The 21,368-nt window shown below is 41.3% G+C and overlaps 1 protein-coding gene across 4 annotated transcripts in view; it reads left to right on the top strand.

The window, feature by feature from the left end:
* Positions 1-3,833: 3,833 nt before the first annotated feature.
* Positions 3,834-21,368, top strand: part of SRPK2 (SRSF protein kinase 2) — a 243,120-nt gene continuing 225,585 nt past the window's right edge. For 2 of the 4 annotated variants that reach the window (XM_068973392.1, XM_068973391.1), the window contains exons 1-2: positions 3,931-3,960; positions 4,544-4,598. In XM_068973392.1, the coding sequence (XP_068829493.1) occupies positions 3,931-3,960; positions 4,544-4,598 (85 nt within the window). Of the gene's footprint in view, positions 3,961-4,396; positions 4,456-4,543; positions 4,599-21,368 lie in introns of those variants that run through there. The other 2 variants (XM_068973390.1, XM_068973393.1) reach the window with 2 other exon arrangements.

Raw genomic sequence — 21,368 nt, 5'->3', positions numbered from 1 at the left:
AAATACAAAGATTGGCAAAATCACCTTGAAGTCTTTAAACAAGTGTTACCTTCTCAGTGGGGACTTCCCTGGTGGCTCAGCAGTAAAGGATCTGCCTGCAGTGCAGGAGACCTGGGTTTGATGCCTGGGTCAGGAGGATCCCCTGAAGAAGGAATGACAACCCACTTCAGTTTTCTTGCCTGGAGAATCCCATGGACAGAGGAGCCTGGAGGGCTACAGTCCATAGGGTTGCAAAGAGTTGGACATGACTGAGTGACTAACACACACACACCTCCTCAGTGAGATCTTTCCTAAACACCATCCCAACAGGTTGCTGTTTTTTCTTTTCCTAGATGCTACTACCATCTGGTAAACAGAGTATATATTTTGCATATTTGTTGGGTTTATTTTCCATCTTTTGGCTGTAGAATGTAAGTAAGCTTTATGAAGGCAGGATTTTTGTGTGTTTTCTATGCTGTCAATTTCATATGTAGAATAATGTCTATTATATAACAGGTGTTTGATAAGTATTTGTTGAATGAATGTAAAAGATCCAGCAGATTTGGTGTGTGTCTCCCAAGTAATGTTCCTGATAATTGCCATCTATTGATTATTTGATTATCATATTGATCTGGGAAGATTGGTATTGATATTATTACTGTTTTTCAGATGTTGTGATTAAATAACATACCCAAGGTTATGCAAAGTTAAGCCGCAGATTTGTTTGAACATTAAGCTTAGAAAGAAGCCAGTCACAAGGCCACATATGGTAGAATTGCATTTATGTGATCTGTTCAGAATAGGCAAGTCTTTAGAGACAGAAAGGTGATTAGTGGTTGGTTAGGTCTTGGTGCAAAGGGGGGTTGTGGGGAATGGGGAGCTATGAAGATTCTTACAGGGGTGACAAAAATGCTTTAAAATCATTATGGTGGTGGTTGTGCAGTCATGTGAATATATTAAAAAAACATTGAATTTTTTACTTTAAGTGGGTGAATAATATGATATGTGAATTATTTCTTAATAAAGCTGTTGAAAATAATAAAGTGGTTTCAAACTCAGATTCGTTTAGGAACCAAAACTGGAGAAAAGACTGGTTCTAAAGACCCAGTTAGGGATAGCACAAGGTTTCCTGGAACATTTTGTGCCAGAAAGTAAAGAGGTGCTCAGAAACTGATTGGAACAAGTCCAAAGACACTGAAATTTCAAAGCGTCTTCCCTGGTCAAATATAGGACAATTTAAGAAGCAAAAATCAAAGAGACAGTAATTACTGTCAGTTGTCAATACTGATACTAAAGACAAGAAACAAAAATTAAGACAAAAATAAACAGAAAACAAAGGCGTGTCAGGAGAAGTGAAAGCTCTTCCTTACATAAGCATGTCACCTAATTCCATAGATGGAAGGACAGGATTATAATATCATTATTCTCCAACCATTATAGTAGTAATTGATTTAGACAAACATCTTGGGTAGATGCTAGGTCACAGAGTGAAGGATTCTTGGAAAAGGGTACTCACACAGTCTCTCTAAGTATTACCCCAGTATTTTTTTTTTTAATGAGATGAAATTCACCAAATGTGTTAATCATTTTACAGAGAACAATTCAGTGGCATTTAGTACATTTGCAGGGTTTTGCCACCATCACCTTTCCCTAACTCCAAAACATTTTCATCACTACAAAATAGAACCCCTTACCCATTGAGCAATTGCTCCTTATTTCCCCTCCCCCCAGTCATGGACCATCACCAATCTCCTTTCTGTGGGTTGGCTTATTCTGAATGTTTCATATAAATGGAATAGAACACTAGATGACCTTTTGAGTCTGGTTTCTTTCACTTGGCATAAATGTTTTTGAGGTTCATCCACATTCTAGCATCTACCAGTACTTCATTCCTTTTTATGGCTGAAAAATATTTCATTGTTTGTCAGTACCATAATTTGTTTATCCATTCATATTCTGGTGGATATTTGGGTTGTTTCTAATCTTTTGGCCACTATGATTAGTGATGCTCTGAACATTTGTGTGCAAGGATTTGAATGCCTGTTTTCAATTCTTTTGGATATACAACTAGGAGTGGAACTGCTGATTATTGTATATTTAGGCTTTTGAGGAATTGGGAAACAATTTTCCACAGTGATTGCACCATTTTACATTCCCACCACTAATGTATGAGTATTCCAATATCTCTTTATCCTCACTAACACTTGTTTTTCATTACAAAAAATTATAGTCATGCTTGTAGATGTGAAGTGCTATCTCATTTTGGTTTTGCTTTACATCTGTCTACTCTGATGCTGGGAGGGATTGGGGGCAGGAGGAGAAGGGGATGACAGAGGATGAGATGGCTAGATGGCATCACTGACTCGATGGACATGAGTCTGAGTGAACTCCAGGAGTTGGTGATGGACAGGGAGGCCTGGCGTGCTGCAGTTCATGGGGTTGCAAAGAGTTGGACACGACTGAGCGACTGAACTGAACTGAACTGAATGATGCTGTACATCATTTCATGTTGATGTATCATCTTTTCAGGTATCCTTCAGCCATTTGTTAATCTTTGGAGAAATGTCTAAGTCTCTTAACCCATTTTTCACACAGACTACTTTTTAAATACAAAGGAAAAAAAATGTATCTTTACCATGGAGTAATGATTACAATGTAACATCACCAATAATAGTATAGACATTGTATCTCTCTTGATGCGGTATACTGCTGCTACTGCTGCTGCTGCTAAGTCACTCCAGTCGTGTCCGACTCTGTGCGACCCCATAGATGGCAGCCCACCAGGCTCCCCAAAAGGAACTTAATATCATCTATTTAGTGTCGATGACAAAAAATTATTTAACTTGAATCTAATAGGGAGCAGATGAATACAAACTGAACAACGTTCTGGAAACAGTGGAATTCTTAGAAAAAGTGAATGTTATTAAAGCAAAAAACAAAACTAGGGATTATTCTAGACTACAGGAGCTTAAAAAGGCATGGCAAATAAATGTAATGCATGATCTTTGATTGTATTCCAGATTGAGAAAAAGGTCCACTAAAAAGGACATTTTGGAGATTTGAATATGGCCGCTGTATGTTACTCATAATGATAACTAAATTTTCTTGCAGTGATAACGGAATTATGATTACGTCAGAGAGTATTTGTTCTTAGTAGATACTCAAGAGTAACAAAGTCTACAAAAAACAGAAATGATTTATCATAAACAACACACCCCCTCCACACACACAGGGAAAGCAAATCTGGGGAAATGTTCAAAATTGGTGAATATGGGTTAATACGGATGTTCACGATATTTTTCTCAACTTTTCGGTACTTTTCATATTTTTTAAAATAAAAAATCAAGAAAGTATTGTAAAACGCTCTTTAAGTTCAAGCAGCGCTGTTCAGGTTGGTTTAAGGATCTTTAAAATACAACTAGCTCCCCTGATGAGCTAAGAATACAGTTGACAGAGTAAATGATCAGGATGAGTATCTTTCAAAAACATTTTTTTCCCCAATCAAGTTGATTAGAGTCAGCTAGGCCTATATTTGAATCATTGTTGGGTAAACTTTTTAACCTCTTCAGGAGTCAGTTTCCTCTTAGTAAGGAATAACTCCTCGGTGGCTTGGTTATAATTGTTATACACTTGGCATTTATTGAACTGGACTTTTAATTCCTGTGCAAAAGCGTAATCCTACTTAATCCTACTGTTTGCATCTTTTTCTTTACACTCAAGCAATCCTGCGGGGTAGGTAAAGATGAGAGATAAAATGACTTTTCCAAGGTCACACAGCTAGTGAAAGACCCAGGTTTCTCAGCTCTTGGTCCTGTGCCCTTTCCACACCCGCCGGAGAGGAGGAAGTGGCGCTCATGGGGATGCAAGGATGTAGAGGAGCAAAGGGGGAGAAGAGGCCGCGTGAGGAAAGGTGGTGTGAGACCCGCGGAGGCGCGGGCCAGGGAAGAGCGCATGGAGAGACGTGTGGCGCGACCGGCCGGGGTGGGTAGGGGAGGGGCTGTGGTTGCAGGGGGAGGGTCGCGCGGGCCGGGTGCCGGGGAAAGGCAGGAGGCCTGGGCCAGCCGCGGGGGCGCAGGAGGCGGAGGCCCGGGCGGCGGGCTGGGGCGGGGGAGGCGTGGGAGGGAGTGGCGGTGGTCGTGTGTGTGGGGTCACTTCCGCACGGGTGGACCAGTCGCGTGGGTGCGGGGCGCGCGGGCGGGACCGGCGCGGGGGTCTCGACCCCACTGGGCGAGTGGGGGCGGGGGCGGGGGCGGGGCCGGCCGGGGGCGGGTTTTTCTGGGCCCCCCGCGGGAGCGGCGGCGGCGGCGGCGGCGGCGGCGGCGGCGGCGCAGGCGCGGTTCCCGCCTCCTCCCGGCCGGCGGAGCGAGTGAAGGCTGCAGCTCGGCTTGGCTCCCGCGTCGCTGCCGCCGCCGCCGCCGCCGCCGCCGCGAAGCCCCCCGCCCCTCTGGCGCCGCGTCGGGATGAGTTCCCGGAAAGGTGAGTGGCCCACAGCGTCCCCTCCTCTCCGCCACGTGGCCCCGCAGGCCGGCCTGCCCGACCGTTAATGTGTGTCTTCTTTCCTCAGTGCTGGCCATTCAGGCCCGAAAGCGGAGGCCGAAAAGGGAGAAACATCCGAAAAAGTGAGTCCACATAGGGCTGGTCCCCAGACGCCCGTCCCCGCCCTGTCGGGGGTTGCCCGCGGCCGAGCAGGGGAAAGTTGCCCGGATTCCTGGAGCCGGCGGGCGGGCGGGCTGATCCCCCGGGACGCCGGGCTCGCCTCCTGCGCGCCCCGCGGGCGGCCCGGGGGGAGGGGCGGGAGGGCGGGGGAGGGGCGCACGCGAGCCCGCGGCCGGCCGGCTGAGCATCCTCGGACCCCAGGCCTCTCCGGCCTCCTGTCGCCGCGGCCGTCAGGGGCGGACGGGCGAGGAGGCGTGGGGCGTGCGCACCCTCCCCTTTGCTCTCCTAGCTGGCCGGGGGGTCGCGAGCCTTCCAGGAAGGGGCGCTGGCGTCCGGTGCCGCGTCCGGGCGTGAGGCTGCGGCATCGCTCCCACCTGGGCGCCGGGGCGCTAGAGGAACAGGAGCCGTGTGTGTGTGTTGTGTGTGTGCTGTGTGTGTGTGTGTGTGTGTGTGTATGTACGTATGTATATGCATGTTGCCTCCTCTTCCTCGGCCCCCGCCTCTCGGCCTTTTTGCTGAAAACCCGAGCTGGTTGTCAAGTGGTTTGCCTCGGGCGTGTTCCTGGCGCGAATTCAGCTCCGAGACCTGTGCGTTTCGGCGCTTGGAATTTTTTTTTTTCCCCGAAACTTTCTGCCCGGGCCGAGCGTGACTTCGCTGAGCCGCGGCTGCGCCCGGGTCTTGGGCTGCGCGGGGCGGGTGGGCGTGTGCGCAGGCGGTCCCCGGCGCGGCTGCCCAGCCCCTCATTGTGCCGGGAGGAGATGAATAGGGTGGTGATATTTCAAACGTGCCAGCCGCCAGCCACCTCCAGCTTGGCCGCGGACCGGAGTGGGAGCGGCCGGCGCCCGGGAAGCCTTTCCTGGAGAGCTGCTCCGACACCGCAGAGCGCCGCCGCGTCTCCTTTCCCTTTCCTCCCCCTAATTTTGAAGAATCTACTAGCGTTCAGAATCTTTACTCCTCCTCCTGGATTTGTGGCTTCGGTCTTCCATTTGAGCAAGAAATACTCTATGGTTTATTTGGTATTATGGGGATAGTCCGTGATCATCTTTAAATAAAATCACGAAGCATTTCTCGTTGGTTTGTTTTCTTTGGGGCACTAGCCTGCAGCGTCTTAGACTTTTCCCCTTCTCATTCACTTTGGTGTCTGCCTAGCGAATTTCATAACCATTGGTGGCGTCTATAAAAGCTGCGTAAGTCATTACTAATGTGATGTATCATGATATTTACTTGAACGTAAGTTCAGGATGTCACAAAATGTGGATACCTATATAATAAAGCCTTTGTTAAAAACAAGCACCCTGCACTCAAACAAGCCTACTACTAGAATGAGGGAAACATATTTATTAAGGGCTTAAATTGATGGGTAAAAATTGAATTGTTAAGATTTTAAATCGCAGTGGCTATTTGGTAGATTTAGGAACTTTAAAAATTAACGCTATCAATCTTATATTTGAGGTCTCCTGTGGTAAATGATGGAAATTTAGCCCATAAGTAGCCCATAAGAACTGTAGTGTTTTGGCTCTTGAGTTTTGGTCACGACTTTCAAATTTAAGCATTTCTTCCTACATAGCCCATTTTGTTCAGAAAAGTTAAAAGGAGTTGGAAAAAAGCATGCCCTTAGTTTTGGGGATGGCTGTTTGTGTGAGGCTGTGTAGATGGATCTATGTATATGTAGATCTGTTTGATTGAGGCAGTGTCATTTTTCACTTAATTCTTTGAATCATGGCAGTATTAAAGGAATCCTTGATATTGCTTTATTCGTATATTCAACAAGTATTTGTATGCCATTCCTAGAATACATTGGTAGAGCTTTGAGCAAGAAAAGCAAAGTTTATGAAGCTGTGTCTCTTCCGGGGCTTCAGAACCAATGACAAAGACGATTCCAGATAATGCCGTGAAGATACAAAGTGAAGATGGGGTGCATTAAGTACAGTGATAGATAACATTTGAAAACTGTGCCAGTCAATTTGCGGCTCTATTTTCATGTATCTATCCCTGGTGGTCATCCTGTGAGGCAGACACTGTAGTTATCACCACTTTACAGATGAAGCAGAGGCATAGCATGAGTAAGCAACATGTCCAGCTATTAAGTTCAGTCTGGGCAGACTGAGACCAGAGCTCACTCTCAGTCCTCTGAGGAGGTGGTATTTGAATAGAATTTAGAATAAAGAGAAGATGGGAGTATGGCAAAGGCCCTGGGGAGGAGTAGGCTAGGAATGTTGGAGGAACCCAAAGGTCGGAGTGGCTAGAGTGCTCCTGGTGAGGATGGTGATTTGGGAGGAGTTGAAATGGGTAGGGCCTGGCCTTGTAGGCCCTTGAGAGGCACACAGATAGGAGTGGCGGGATCTGATTCCTATTAAAAAGTATACTGGCTGTTAATGTGGAGGATGGATTATGAGTGGTGGGAAGAATTACACACTGAGAGCTTGCCTTCCATAGTAATTGGGGAGAACTCTGGTGACTTGACTTGAAGTGGTGTGGGGAGAGAAGTGATGGTGGAGGGACTTGAGAAGACTGGTAGCCTCAGAGGTTTTCCTCATTTTACAGACAGCTCTGATAGAGGGTAAGGTCACACAGTTAGCTTAGTTTGAACCAAAATTCGGGTCTCCAGATGCCCAGTGTTTTTGCCTTTTACTTAGTTTTCCAGAGCGGGAGAGGGAGTATAGATCTAATTTTAGTAAAATGACTGGCACACTTGAATTTTATGACTATATAGGCCTGGCTTGATGCAATATGATCTACTTTTATCATTATCTGCTTGTATGTACAAGTGCCACTTCATTCATTTTAATTCATTTCAGTTCTGTGAGTTTTTATGACTTGAACCACTTCCTGTAGGCTCCTTTTTTAGAATGCTAGTATTTGTAGTTGTGAGAAATGAGATTAAGATATTTCAACTGAGATTGTTAGCTTGTCAGATTGTCACTGGTTTTAGTTTGCTGATTATTAATTGTGCTGCTTTGTGAGTAACAAGCAGCAGGGAAGAGCTACAGTGTCATTCAAGCACAAATCAAACCTTAAGAATTGGCTAAAACACATGTCTTGCGATAGGTTTTATTTCGGGGGCCTGTGCAAGTGTATACAATTTTTTAATTTAAAGAGTAAAATAACTTTTTTCCTCACGTGCAACTTTTTCTTGAAACATAATTCACTAACCATAAAATTTTATTTTTTAAAAATTTAGGTTTTCAAGTATGTAATTTGCTTTTTTAAAAATATGTTTACAAAGTTGTGCAACTATTATCTAATTCCAGAACATTTATATCAGCTCAAAAAAGAAACTCTATAGTTGTTGCTTCCTGTTCTCCCTTGCCCACAGCAGTCACTAATTTGTTTTCTGTTTCTATAAGCTTAGCTATTCTGGATGTTTCATATAAATAGAATCATCAATATATGATCTTCTGTCTGCTTGCTTTCTCTTAGCATAATATTTCTAAGGTTATCTATGTTATAGCATGTATTGGTATTTCATTCCTGTATATTGCTAAGTAACATTTTATTGTGTTGGTATACTGTGTTTTAGTTGAACATTTGTGTTTTAAACTTTTTTGGCTAAATTTTTTAAACACCTTTTTTTAAATTAAAACTTTTTATTTTGAAATAGTATAATTTGCAGGAAGTTGCAAAAACCGTACAGGGTTCCCAGTGTTTGCTTTGTCCATCTTTCCCCAGTGGTAGTATATTCTATAACCTAGAACATTGTCAAAAACAGAAAATTGACTTGGACACAGTACTTAACTCAAGTAAGGTTTTGCTAGTTTTTACATGCATTGTGTATGTGTGCAGTTCTATCAAGTGTTATCACTCGTGAAATCATCACCATGATTAGAATGCAGAACTGTTTCATCATCACAATGTAACTTCTCTTGTACTTTTTAGTAATCATACTCTCTCTTTAGCCCTAACCCCCCATAGGCACTGATCTGTTCATCACTGTAATTTTGCTACTTTGAGAAAATTGTATAAATGAAATCATATAATATGCAACTTTAAAAATTATTACTGTTTTTTAAGTTAATGTATGTATTTTGGCTGCACTGTGGGGCATATGGGATCTTAGTTTGCTAACCAGGGATTGAACCTGTGTCCTTGCATTGGAAGCATGGAGTCTTAATCACTGGACCACCAGGAAATCTGAGTATGTAACCTTTTGAGATTCACTTTTCTCAGACAGCACAGTGCCCTTCCGTCTCATCTTTGTTGCTGGTGTATTGGTAACTTCTTTCTGTTGCTCTTGCTGAGTAGCATTTCACAGTTTGTTTATCCATTATTCATTCATCTGTTGAAGGACACATGGATAGTTTATAAATCTGCTAAACATTCCTGTAACAGGTTTTTAATGTAAACATGTTTTTTCCACTTATGTAGGGTACCCAAGAGTATGATTGCTGGAGGACTTAGTCTGCATTTTGACTTTCTAGCAAGTTAGCAACTTGGTCTCTTGGTGTCTGTTCCTCTCTCTCTCTGTTCTCTGCATATTTGTGATCTGTGTATATGGTATTGGTGATGGGATTCTGTATCCTTTGGGCTCTTAACTTTCTATTGGCTGGTGGAGCTGGTTGGTTAGCTATATTTTTAGAGTATGTATGAGTTCTGACTGCCACAGAAAATGGTAGGCATGGGATTGGTGGCATTGGGTAAGTAAATCACAGGTGAGGCAATTTAGGAATGCTGTCATACAAGTTTATATCTTACTAGGTAAGCCTTAAGTGTACCCTGTAGTATAAACTCAAGCTCATAAGCCCATGATTTTGAAATTCCTCCTATGGAAGGAAATCACTTATTTTTGACTTCTTCATTATACTGTTGTGTATTTAACAATTATTTTTATATACCAACAAAGCTGTTCAATACAACAAATATATGTGAAGCAGATACCTAGTGCTGCAGATACCTAGTGCTTGCCAGTGTATTGGATGCTAGAAAGAATAAGCTAAATCCCTATGCTAACTGGCAATAGGGGAGATTACCTGGGCAACAGACCATTGCAGAATGGTGTGATGAGTGCTGTAAGATTTAGGTACAGTGGTGCTTTGATTGTTAAGGGACGTTGATTGTTAGGAAGAGACCTTGTTGGATTTTAACTTTATTGTTATTTTAATGAATAGGTTAATTTTAAATGATAAAAGTAATATGGTCATGGTAGAAAATTCAGGGAATTCCTTGGCGATCCTGTGGTTAGGACTTGGAGCTTCCATGCAGGGGGCACAGGTTCTATCACTATTCAGGAACTTGATCCTGCAAACTGTGTGGCGTGGCTAAAAAGGAAAAAAATAGTATAAAACAGTTTAAAGAAATAGACATCCATTGTAGTTCTGCCAATTATTTTGGTGTGTTATCTTTTTATATGTACATATTTTTGTCTTTAAAAATTGAATTATATGTGTATATGTATATTTGATGCATTATCCTTTTATCTGTGCATATTTTTTCCAGCTTTATTATTATTAAGATATCATTGCCATATAACGTATGTAAGTTTAAGGTGTACAACATGATTTGGTGTATGTATGTATTGTGAAATGGTTTGTTGTTGTTTAGTCGCTAAGTCCTATATCCGACTCTTGGTGACCCCATGGCCTGTAGCCTGCCAGACTCCTCTGTCCATGGGATTTCCCAGGCAAGAATACTGAAGTGGGTTGCCATTTCCTTCTCCAGGGGATCTTCCTGACCCAGAGATTGAACCCTTGTCTCCTTCACTCACAGGCGGATTCTTTATTGCTGAGCCACCAGGGAAACCTCTGTGAAATGATTACCACATTAAGATTAGTTAATACCTCCTCCATCCTCTCATATAATTACTTTTTTCTTTTGTGGTGATAACATTTAAGCTCTTTGCTCTTGACTCTCAAGTATATAATGCAGTACTGTTAATTATAGTTTGCTTATGCATATTTTTGTTTTCTCAAAACTGAGCTATAGCATATATACAATCATGTGTGTATAGTAATGTAGTAAAGAGCTCTAATCTTTAGTGTGTAGCTTGATGATTTTTACATTCATTTATATCCTTGTCACCACCACTCAGATCAGAATGCAGACCCTTCCAATACTCTGTGTGTGCTCAGTCTTGCAGTGGTGTCTGACTCTTTGTGACACCCTGTGTAGCCTGCCAGGCTTCTCTGTCCTTGGAATTTTCCAGGCAAGAATACAGAAGTGGGTTCCATTTCCTACTCCAGGGGATCTTCCGGATCCAGCAATCAAGCCCGCTATATGGTTCCTCAAACCTCTCCCCAGTTCATACCTTGCTGCCCAGAGGTAACCACTTGGCTGGTATGTGTCATTACTGGTTAGTTTTGCCCATTCTTGAACTTCTTATAAGTGGAATCATATGGTGTATACTTTAGGTTCTAGCTTCTTTCTTGCAACATTGTATCTGTGAGATCTGTCTGTATTGTTGCAAGTACTAGTTGTACCCTTAGTCTGTTTTTACTACTTTCTGATATTCCATTGAATGAATATACTACCACAATTTTTTTCCTTCAATTTTTAGTCATTATAAATAAAGCAGCTACAAGTATTCTTGTACATGTCCCTTTGTGGGCATTTGCAGTTGTTTCTCTTGGGGATATGTTCTAGCAGTGGGATTGCTGGGTTATAGAAGAGGTGTATGCTTAATAGTACTTGCAAAGATATTTTTCCCAACTTCATGAAATAGATCTGATTGAACTGCATTACATTCCCACCCACAATGTATGGAGTTTCAGTTGTTCCATGTCTTTGTAATATTTGATCGTGTCCTTCTTTTTAATTTTAGCCATTCTGGGTGTGTACTGATGTCTCATTGAGGTTTTAACTTGCATTTGCCTGAGTGATGCTTTTGAACATCTTTTTGTATGTTTATCGGTCATTTGAATTTTCTGTTTTGTGAAGTGCTTGTTTTGTCTTTTTCCCATTTAAAAAAAATGGAATGCAAGCCTTATTTCTTACAGAAAATTATGAATTTTGTTGAGATCTAATTTACATACCATATAGTTCATCTGCTTAAAGTGTACAGTTCAGTAGTTTTTAGTAGATTTACAGAGAGTTGTATTAAACTGGATCTTGATGAGCCAATAAAAATTTGCCAAGTAAATAGGAGGGGGCAGGGTGAGGGTCTTCCAAGCAGAAGCTTTGTTACAGTTGATGTTAACATGTGGGGGTGTAAGTGGCATGCTTGAATTCCTGAAATATCGAGCAGGGAGGTAAGACTGGGGTGCAGATGTGGTGAGTGCTGAGTGGGGTTCATTGCTTAGGGTGCAGATTGAGATGTTCTAGAAAGACTACTCTAGCTGCTGTGTGGAGAATGGCTTAGAGGCAAGAGAGCCATTAGGGGGCCATTGCAGGAGGCTTCAGGAGACTGTTAGGTATTAAGGGAGTAGAATTCATTGGATTTAATGTTTAATGTCAGAGGAGCGTGAGAGGAGACTGGAATGAACCCCAGGTTTCTGAATTAGCTAAATTTGTGGATGGTGTTGCCATTCCTCAAGACAGAGAATGTGCAGCAGCTTTGGAAAAAGCTAACGATGGCTTTTGTTAGGCAGTTAGAGGTGTCTGGTTCACTTCCAGTTAGAGGTATTGCTCAGTGTTGACTGCTAGAACACTGGGAGAGCTCCAGTTAGAAGTGGTAACTGGAGTTGTTGGTGGCAGCTGGCTGAAGGTGTTGAACGTGTAGAAAAGAAAGCCATAGGTAGGGTAAAGGAGGAGGCAGAGGGATAGGAGAGCCAGGAGAAAGCTGATTCAGTTACCAAGGACATTTCAAGAAGGGAATGGTCAGCAGAGCACAATCTGCGAGGGGAAAAAAAAAATCAAGTGAGATGAACCCTAGTGTTGGCCTTTTGACTTTGGCAAGTAGAAAATTGTTAGAGCCCACAGCTGGAGCAGTCTCAGCACAGTGTGTTTGGACACAGAGACCTGTAGCCCCACGAGTGAATGAGATGACAGGGTAATTTTTTTTTTTTTTTTTTTTAAAGATTACTAGTTAAATAAGCTTTCTTTATGTCAAGGAGAAAAGGTAAAGAGAAAGTGGTTCTTGAGAAGTGTTTTTTTCCCTCTGCCAAATGTAAGCAAATGACTACGAGGCATTTGGAGCAGAAGCCTTGACAGGAGGGGATTGGATTAGAGCACAGGTCTGTTTTGTACAGAAGGAGGCTATCTTCTTCTTCTGAGAAAGGCTATAGGCTGCATGTCTTAAAAGCATGCTCCTTAAAAAAAAAATAAATAAAAGCATGCTCCTAGACTTTGTTGGTCGAGAAGGCAGTGGCACCCCACTCCAGTGCTCTTGCCTGGAAAATCCCATGGACGGAGGAGAGTGGAAGGCTGGAGTCCATGGGGTCGCTAAGAGTCGGACTCGACTGAGCAACTTCACTTTGACTTTTCACTTTCATGCATTGGAGAAGGAAATGGCAACCCACTCCAGTATTCTTGCTTGGAGAATCTCAGGGACGGCAGAGCCTGGTGGGCTGCCATCTGGGTCGCACAGAGTCGGACACAACTAATGCGACTTAGCAGCAGCAGCAGACTTTGTTGGAATCTTACATGGTACATGATATGGGCACCTTGCCATATTTTCTTTGGAAAATCCAAATAGAGAAGACCTCTGGCCCTAAGGTTGTGTACTCATGGTAAATGTTCAGTAAAGTTTGGCTGCAGTTATTAGGATTTGGTTGTTGCTGTCTTTTTTTTTTTTCAAAGTGATTTGTCTCGTCATCCCAACTCTTTTGTGTCTCTCCATATATGAGTATTGAGGTGTTGACTTCTCTGTTCCTGCTTTAGTTCCCTATTGTTTTAATTACTGTAGTTCTGAGTACATTTTAGGCTTTTGTAGGGCAAGGGCTCTCCAACATATCCCATATGCACTTTGTCATTCTTGGTTTCAAAATTTTTTTGGCTGTTCTTGCATATTATTAAGATTATATTTCTAACTTCCTCCTCCAGTTTATTTTTGCTGTTTAGTTTAAAATAATACTGAGTTACTGAGTTCACTGCCAGGGCCTGGGTTCCATCCCTGGTTGGGGAACTAAGATCCCTCATGGCAGAGCCAAAAAGAAGAAAAAGAAGACAAAAATGACTCACGTTGTCACCATCTAGCAAATACTCACAAATGAAAAATTGTTAATATTTTGGTATTTTTCTTTCAATCCTTGTTTCTTTTGTGTGTTATTTAATTATCTCATACATGATTTTGTATCCTGTCATTATTTGCTATTTTGTCATTAACATTTTTAATATTCTTAATATTTTCTCATAATCAATTATTAATGACAGTGCTTAACTGCTTAATTTGTTTGAATATTTGTTGCTAGAAAATGTTTACTGTCAGGCATTATAATATTTCAGTGAACATCTTTGCATTTCAGATTTTCTTAGATTCTATGTAATCTTAGAAATGGAAATATTAACTCAAAGATAGTGAACCTTTTTAAGACTCTCAATTTTGGAACATTCTTAAGAGCCACCAGGGCTAGAACTAGCTAATTATAGGCTGTGAAGAGGAAGGCAATAAAAGAACAATGACAAAACTTGACTGAAAATGTTATACCTAATGAGGATTAAGAAAGTTGGGAGTTGTCTGGAGATGGGCAAGAGATTTCGTTTTCGGCACACTGTATTTGAAGTGACATCTATCCAAAGGGAGGTACATTATGGGGAGTTGGTGTACGGGTGGGAAGCTGGGACTTAGAATATACCTTTGAGGACAGTTGGAACAGCAAGATCAGCTTACTGAAGAGAAGAGGGTAGAGAGAAGAGGGCTCGAGCCTGAAACTTGGAGAATGCCATTGGACAAAATAAGACAAAGGAAGCTAAAGATCAGTTTAAAGAGGATAAATAAATGGGAGAAGGAAGTTTAAGGAAACAGATTTGAGAAGAGTTCATTAGATTTGTTAATTTAGTTCATCATTGATAGCCTTTATATTTCAGAGGTGAGTATTTCTTTCCTTCCTCCCACCTCCATCTCTCCCTCCTTCTCTTCCTTTCTTATCATTGTCTCATCATCTGGTCCAGGTAGATAAAGTATTTCTTGTGTTGATGACTAAGGATTAAGACATTTTTTTATTGCTCTGTGTTTGTATCAAAGGTCTAATAGGCCCCTAGATTTTTATCACCAAATGTTATATTCTTTTTTTTTTTTAAGTCATTACCTGGAGTTGGCAGGTTTTTAAGCTTGTACCCTGCCTTGATTCCAGGAGCACTGTCAGCTAAGGATAAAGGTAGCACAGCCTAATCTAAACTCCTGGTTTGTGTGGATAGCTGTTAGCCATTTTTTTTTTCTTTCTTTCATTTGTTTTGGTGTGGGTGCTCTATTTTGTTGTGTATGTCTCCAAGGGAACATTTCAGATTGTTTGTATTACAAAATTCTTCATGTACCTGACTATAAGTCAGCTTTAGTTATATCTCCCCTAATTCCCCAATGAGAAATTTAAAATTTTATACAATTTGGAATTTAAAATTTTATAGATATAGATGGAGTAGTTAAATGTTCACTTATGATATTTAATCTCTAAATTACAAATACATTTAAATTCACACATTATATTGGGTTGGCCAAAAAGTTCATTTGGATTTTTCTGAAACATCTTCCGCGATACATTAATTTAGAAGTACCTCATGTTTCATGAAGCAGTTTTATTCAGACATTTCACATTTGTAACATCAGTGACTTATCATTAGAAATGCTTTTTTTACTCACCACAAAAAAATGGAAATACGTGTAGTGATGGCTGTGTTAATTAACTTGATTGTGGTAATTGTTTCACAAAGATATGTATGTCGAATTATGTTGTACATTTTGAATATATACAGTTTTGTCAGTTACGTACCTCAGTAAAGCTGAAAAAAGTTATCAAAATTGTGAAACTGCAGAAGCTGAGTACTTGGTTATGGAGATTCACTACTGTCTTTATTTTTCTGTTTATAAAAATAAATTTAAAAAAAATGTTGAAAAGTGCCTTTTGAATCACTTTTTTCCAGAACACGATACATATTTTTAAAAACTTTTCCCCCAGTTTTATTGAGAAATAATTGACATAAATTTTTGTGTAACTCTAAGCTGTACAGCACAACAGTTTGATATACATAATTGAGTAAATGATTACCACAGTAGATTTAGTTAACTTCCATCATGTCATATAGATAAAGAAAAAAAATTTTCTTTGTGATGAGAGCTCTTAGGATCACTCTTCACAACTTTGCTGTATGCCATACAGTCATGCGTGCACATGATTAACTACAGTCATCATGTTGTACATTACTTCTCTGTACTTATTTATCTTATAACTGGAAGTTTGTACCTTTGACATCTTCCAGTTCACCCTCTCCCCATCCCTTGCCTCACAAATTTGATTTCTTTAAAAACTTTTTTTCCTAGAACAATTAAAATTTATAGAAAAGCTGTGAAAGGTAGTACAGAGAGAGCACATGGTATTTATGTCAGTCCAAACTGAGATGTTTCATCATTGAATCCATAGATGATACTGTCACTGGATATTTTATCCAAGTATAATGAACTTTTTGTGAAACTCTGAGGCCTTTTTGTTTTTCCTTCATTTATTGTTTGGAATTGCATTTGTTACCATTTAATGATTGACTTACTTTTCCAAAAAATTCTTAAAAAGATTTGTGTATAGCAAAGTCATGTCCGACTCTTTGTGACCTCAGCACACCAGGCTTCCCTGTGGCTCCCTATCTCCCAGAGTTTGCTCAAACTCATGTCCATTGAGTTGGTGTTGCCCTCCAACCATTTCATCCTTTGTTACTCCTTTCTTCTGATGCCCTCAATCTTTCCCAGCATCAAAGTCTTTTCCAGTGAGTTGGCTCTTTGCATCAGGTGGCCAGAGTATTGGAGCTTCAGCTTCACCATCAGTCCTTCCAATGAATATTCAGGGTAGATTTCCTTTAGGTTTGCCTGGCTTGATCTCTTTGCTGTCCAAGGGACTCTCGGTAGTCTTCTCCAGCACCACAGTTCAAAAGCATCAGTTTTTCGGCACTCAGTCTTGTTTACGGTCCAGTTCTCACATCTGTACATGACTACTGGAAAAACCACAGCTTTGATTATACGGACCTTTGTCAGCAAAGTGATATCTCTGCTTTTTAATATGCTGTCTAGGTTTGTCATAGCGTTTCTTCCACTGAGCAAGCCTGTTCTAATTTCATGGCTGCAGTCACTGCAGTGATTTTGGAGCCCAAGAAAATAAAGTCTGTCACTGTTGCCATTTTTTCCCCCATCTATTTGCCATGGACCAGATGTCATGATCTTAGTTTTTTGAGTGTTGAGTTTTAAGCCAACTTTTCCAGTCTCCTCTTTCACCTTCATAAGAGGCTCTTTAGTTCCTCCTCACTCCTCACTTTCTGCCATTAGAGTGGTACTATCTGCATATCTGAGTTTGTTGATATTTCTCCCAGCAATCTTGATTCTAGCTTGTGCTTCATCCAGCCTGACATTTTGCATGATGTACTCTACATAGAAATTAAATAAGCAGGGTGACAGTATACTGCCTTGACCTACTCCTTTCTCAATTTTGAATCAGTTCCATGTCTGTTTCTGTTAATTCTTGACCTGCATAGAGTTTTCTCAGGAGGCAGGTAAGATGGTCTGGTATTCCCATCTCTTTAAGAATTTCCCACAGTTTGTAGTGATCCACATAGTTGAAGGCTTTAGCGTAGTCAATGAAGCAGAAGTAGGTATTTTTCTGGAATTCCCTTGCTTTTTCTGTGATCCAACGGGTGTTGGCAATTTGATCTCTGGTTCCTCTGCCTTTCCAAATCCAGCTCATACATCTAGGAGTTCTCAGTTCATGTACTGCTGAAGCCTGGCTTGAAGGATTTTTCTAATTCCAAAAATATGTTGGGATTATTTGCCTGTTTTTAAATTGATTTTATTGGGTTGATGTCTCTAAGCCTCCCAAATTAGTATTGATTAAAGTGATTTCAGACAGTTCCCCATCAGTCATCAGTAAAGAGTGTTTTGACCCTTCCCTCTCTTCTTGGTCTGACCAAGACTCATCTGAGTCAGGCTTCTCTGGGAATGATCATTATGTCACACTCTGCCACCAAACCTAGCATTCCTATAATCCTGATTGTTCATTTCCTCTGGAAGATTCTTTTTTTTTTTTTTTTTTGCCTTATTATGGTAAAAATAAGATACTTGAGAGCAGTGTATCTCTTTAAAGACTTTATAAGGACTAGAATCTAAGGCAACTACCTCTTTTTTTGAGGGATAATTTTTGTGAAAAGACCATGGTTTATACTTGGGCTTATATGATACTTTATGCTGAGTCCTTAGCCTTACTGGATAAATCCTACAAAATGTAGTTTTGTCCCTGATACTTGAATTCAGTTCAAAATTAATTGGCCTATCAATTCCAGAGTGTGTGTTTTCCAGCTATTTTTTGGATATATTCTTAATGTAAATATTTTTAAGCTTTATAATTCTCAAGTTAGGATCTTAGAATGTGGATTCTAAAAGGATAGGGACAAGAGGAACCATCTGTATGAGATTGTTGATTGCTGTAAACTTGGCTGTGTGTCCCTCAAGAGCACAGTGTGGGTGTTGTGTCCCCTGTAGGATCTCAGTGTAGCAGAGGTGCCCCTCGACAGTTGTGTGCACCAGGCAGGGTGGGGAAGGGAGGAAAGACAGATTCCACCCCAGGAAGCAGAAGTGTGAGATCTGGGAGGGATGAGAAGGACAGTGCACTGAGAAGTGGCGCCTGCCTCTTGGGCCTCCCGTGCCCAGGGCTTCCTTTGGTCACCAGGTGCTGCTGTTGCTTCTGGCGCAAGGGACAGAGCTTGCTGCCGCTGTTTCTGCTGTCAGTCGGCTGTTCCCGCCAGTTACACAGGGAGTCTGCAGTTATTTTTACGTCTAGAATATTCCAATGAAAGTTTTTTTTTTCTGGGAGATGGGTTACATGATGTGTTTTATCCTAAAATAGGATGTACAGTAAGTCTCCTACATATGAACGTTCAAGCTGTGAACTTTCAAAGATGCGAACGTGTGTGCCATCAGTGTCAGATGTGAGTGAAACTGCAGCTTGCTGTCGGTCTTCTATTGCTGACGGTCCTTCAGCTCTACCATCTCCCACCTCCTCTCCCTCCTCCAGTCAGTAACTCTTTTTGCCTGTTCACTCGATGCCAGCCAGCCCCTGTATGCCAGCTGTTGTACTGTACTACTGTACTTTCCAAGATTAAAAATTTTTTTGTTGTTTATTTTTTATGTATTAATATTATTTGTGTGAGAATGTTATAAACCTCTTACAGTTGAGTACTTATGTAGCCAATTGGGTTGGTTGCATACCAAGGCTAACTTTGGACTTAACATGCTCTTGGAATGCAACTTATGTATGTATGTAGGGGACTTTCCCTACGTAGTGTTATTTGTATCACTGATGTAAAATTGACTGTGTTCTTTTCACACCTGAAATGTATTGCCTTAGGTTGTGGATCTGAGAATGCAGCAAAATAGCCAGGACTTTAGAGAGCACCTGGACAAGTGTTTTTCAGTCTCTGTAGTAGGAGAATGTTTTTTGGGCAGAGAGCCATGCCGTGCAGCTTGTGGGATCTTAGTTTCCTGACCAGGGATTTAATCGATGTTTTTGAGAGTGGAAGTGCAAAACTCTAACCCTGGACCACGAAGGAATTCCTGCAGAATGCTTTTAAAATAAATTTTTTACCTAGAACTCTATTATATGTAAAGTGGAAAAACTGTCTCTTGGTCTTTCCCTCATATACTATAGTGCTTCTTCAAGGCAGCTTCTTGAAAAAGAGCTTAAAATTCTTCAGTGCTTTATTTCTTCTTTTGTCCTTCAGTGCAGAAGTTCCAGTGAAGGAGCAGTGAGGGGGACTGAAGAAGCAGGTACTCGGTTAAGGTCACCTGTCTTTAGTTTCTGAGCCAGTTTAGTGCTAGTTAGGCTGCTAGAATCCGATTCGTTGGCTTTCAACATTACCATATCGTCTGCAGAAAGCAAATGTTTCTGGGATGAACACAGAAGGTAAAGTTTTTAGCCCCTAGAGATTGTTGCAAGAACCTTATTTTTATTTTTCTAAATATATATTTGTTATTTATTTAATTAACTTGGTTGCACTGGGTCTCAGTCATAGCACGCAGGGTCTTTCAGTTGCAGCATTTGGTGTGATAGACCTTTAGTTGCATGTGGGAGCTAATTCCCTGACCAGGGATCAAACCCAGACACCTTGCCTGGGGAGTGCACAGTCTTAGCCACTGGGTCACCAGAGAAGTCCCCAGAAATCTATTTTCTTCCAGTTCTAGATGCTGGAAGTTGAGATCGAGGTCTCAGCATGCCCGAGCTCCTTCTGAAGTCTCTAGCTGAGGGTCCTTCCTTGCCTCTTCCAGCTTTCGTGGCATTCCTTGGCTTGGGGCTGTATCACCTAACCTCTGCCTCCATCATCACATGATGTTCTTCCTATGTGCCTGTGTCCAACTTTCTTTTTTTTAAAATTAATTTATTTGTTTTAATTGGAGGCTAATTACAATATTGTAGTAGTTTTTGCCATACATCGACATGAATCAGCCATGGGCGCACATGTGTTCCCCATCCAGAACCCCCCTCCCAGCTCCCTCCCCTTCCCAGTGCACCAGCCTTGAACACTCTGTCTCATGCATCGAACCTGATCCAACGACCTGCTTCACGTATGATAATATACATGTTTCAGCGCTGCCCTATCAAATCATCCCACCCTCGCCTTCTCCCAGAGTCCAAAAGACTGTTCTTTACGTCTGTGTCTCTTTTGCTGTCTTGCACATAGGGTCATTGTTACCATCTCTAAATTCCATATATATGCGTTACTATACTGTATTGGTTTTTTTCTTTCTGGCTTACTTAACTCTGTATAATAGGCTCCAGTTTCATCCACCTCATGAGAACTGATTCAAATGTATTCTTTTTAATGGCTCAGTAATACTCCATTGTGTATATGTACCACAGCTTTCTTATCCATTCGTCTGCTGATGGACATCTAGGTTGCTTCCATGTCCTGGCTATTACAAACAGTGCTGCGATGAACATTGGGGTACACGTGTTTCTTTCAGTCCTGGTTTCCTCAGTGTGTATGCCCAGCAGTGGGATTGCTGGGTCATATGGCAGTTCTATTTCCAGTTTTTTAAGGAATCTCCACATTGAAGAACCTTATTTTTAAATTCCTCCCTTTACTGTCAGAAAAAGAAAGGTGAAAATACAGTTTTTTTCCTTTGAATGGAAACGGCTCTTAGCATGTGACATGGACATGAACTGTTTTATCATATGGCTATATGGTAGGAGTGGGATAGAAATTGCTTTATGTAGGAAATTTTAGTATACAGTAAGATAGTTTTTTTTAAGGGTTAGTTATGTTTTCTGTCTTAGTTTTAGAAACTTGGTTTTTCAGTTCCTACAACACTAAGGCTTTCTGTGTCCTTTATCTACGTAATAGACAGCCAGCACCCTGTAGGTTTAACAGTAATAGCAGATCTGTTCTCTTCCTCTTGACTCCACTGATGCCCCTACCTTCACTGTCTTTGCGATCAAGTTAAGGGACACCCGAGGATATGTTTACCTTTCAGAGGATCCTAGGGGGTATAATTTTACTCTTAAAGTTTGAATCCTGATACTTGGTGTAGGCAAAACCTGTCTTAGCTAAAAAAAAGTCATAGTTTCCCCTTTTCCTGAAGTCTGGTTACTCTTTGAATATTCTTTGCTGAGGCTGATCCTGCTGTCAGAAGGAGGTGATGAGGGTTCAAGTTTTGAAGGCATCACTTTCCTCAGTGG

This window comes from Capricornis sumatraensis, chromosome 5 (genome assembly GCF_032405125.1).
Source record: "Capricornis sumatraensis isolate serow.1 chromosome 5, serow.2, whole genome shotgun sequence".
NCBI lineage: Eukaryota > Metazoa > Chordata > Mammalia > Artiodactyla > Bovidae > Capricornis > Capricornis sumatraensis.
Note: the sequence above shows the minus strand (reverse complement) of the source record. Positions and strands in the feature narration are given on the sequence as shown.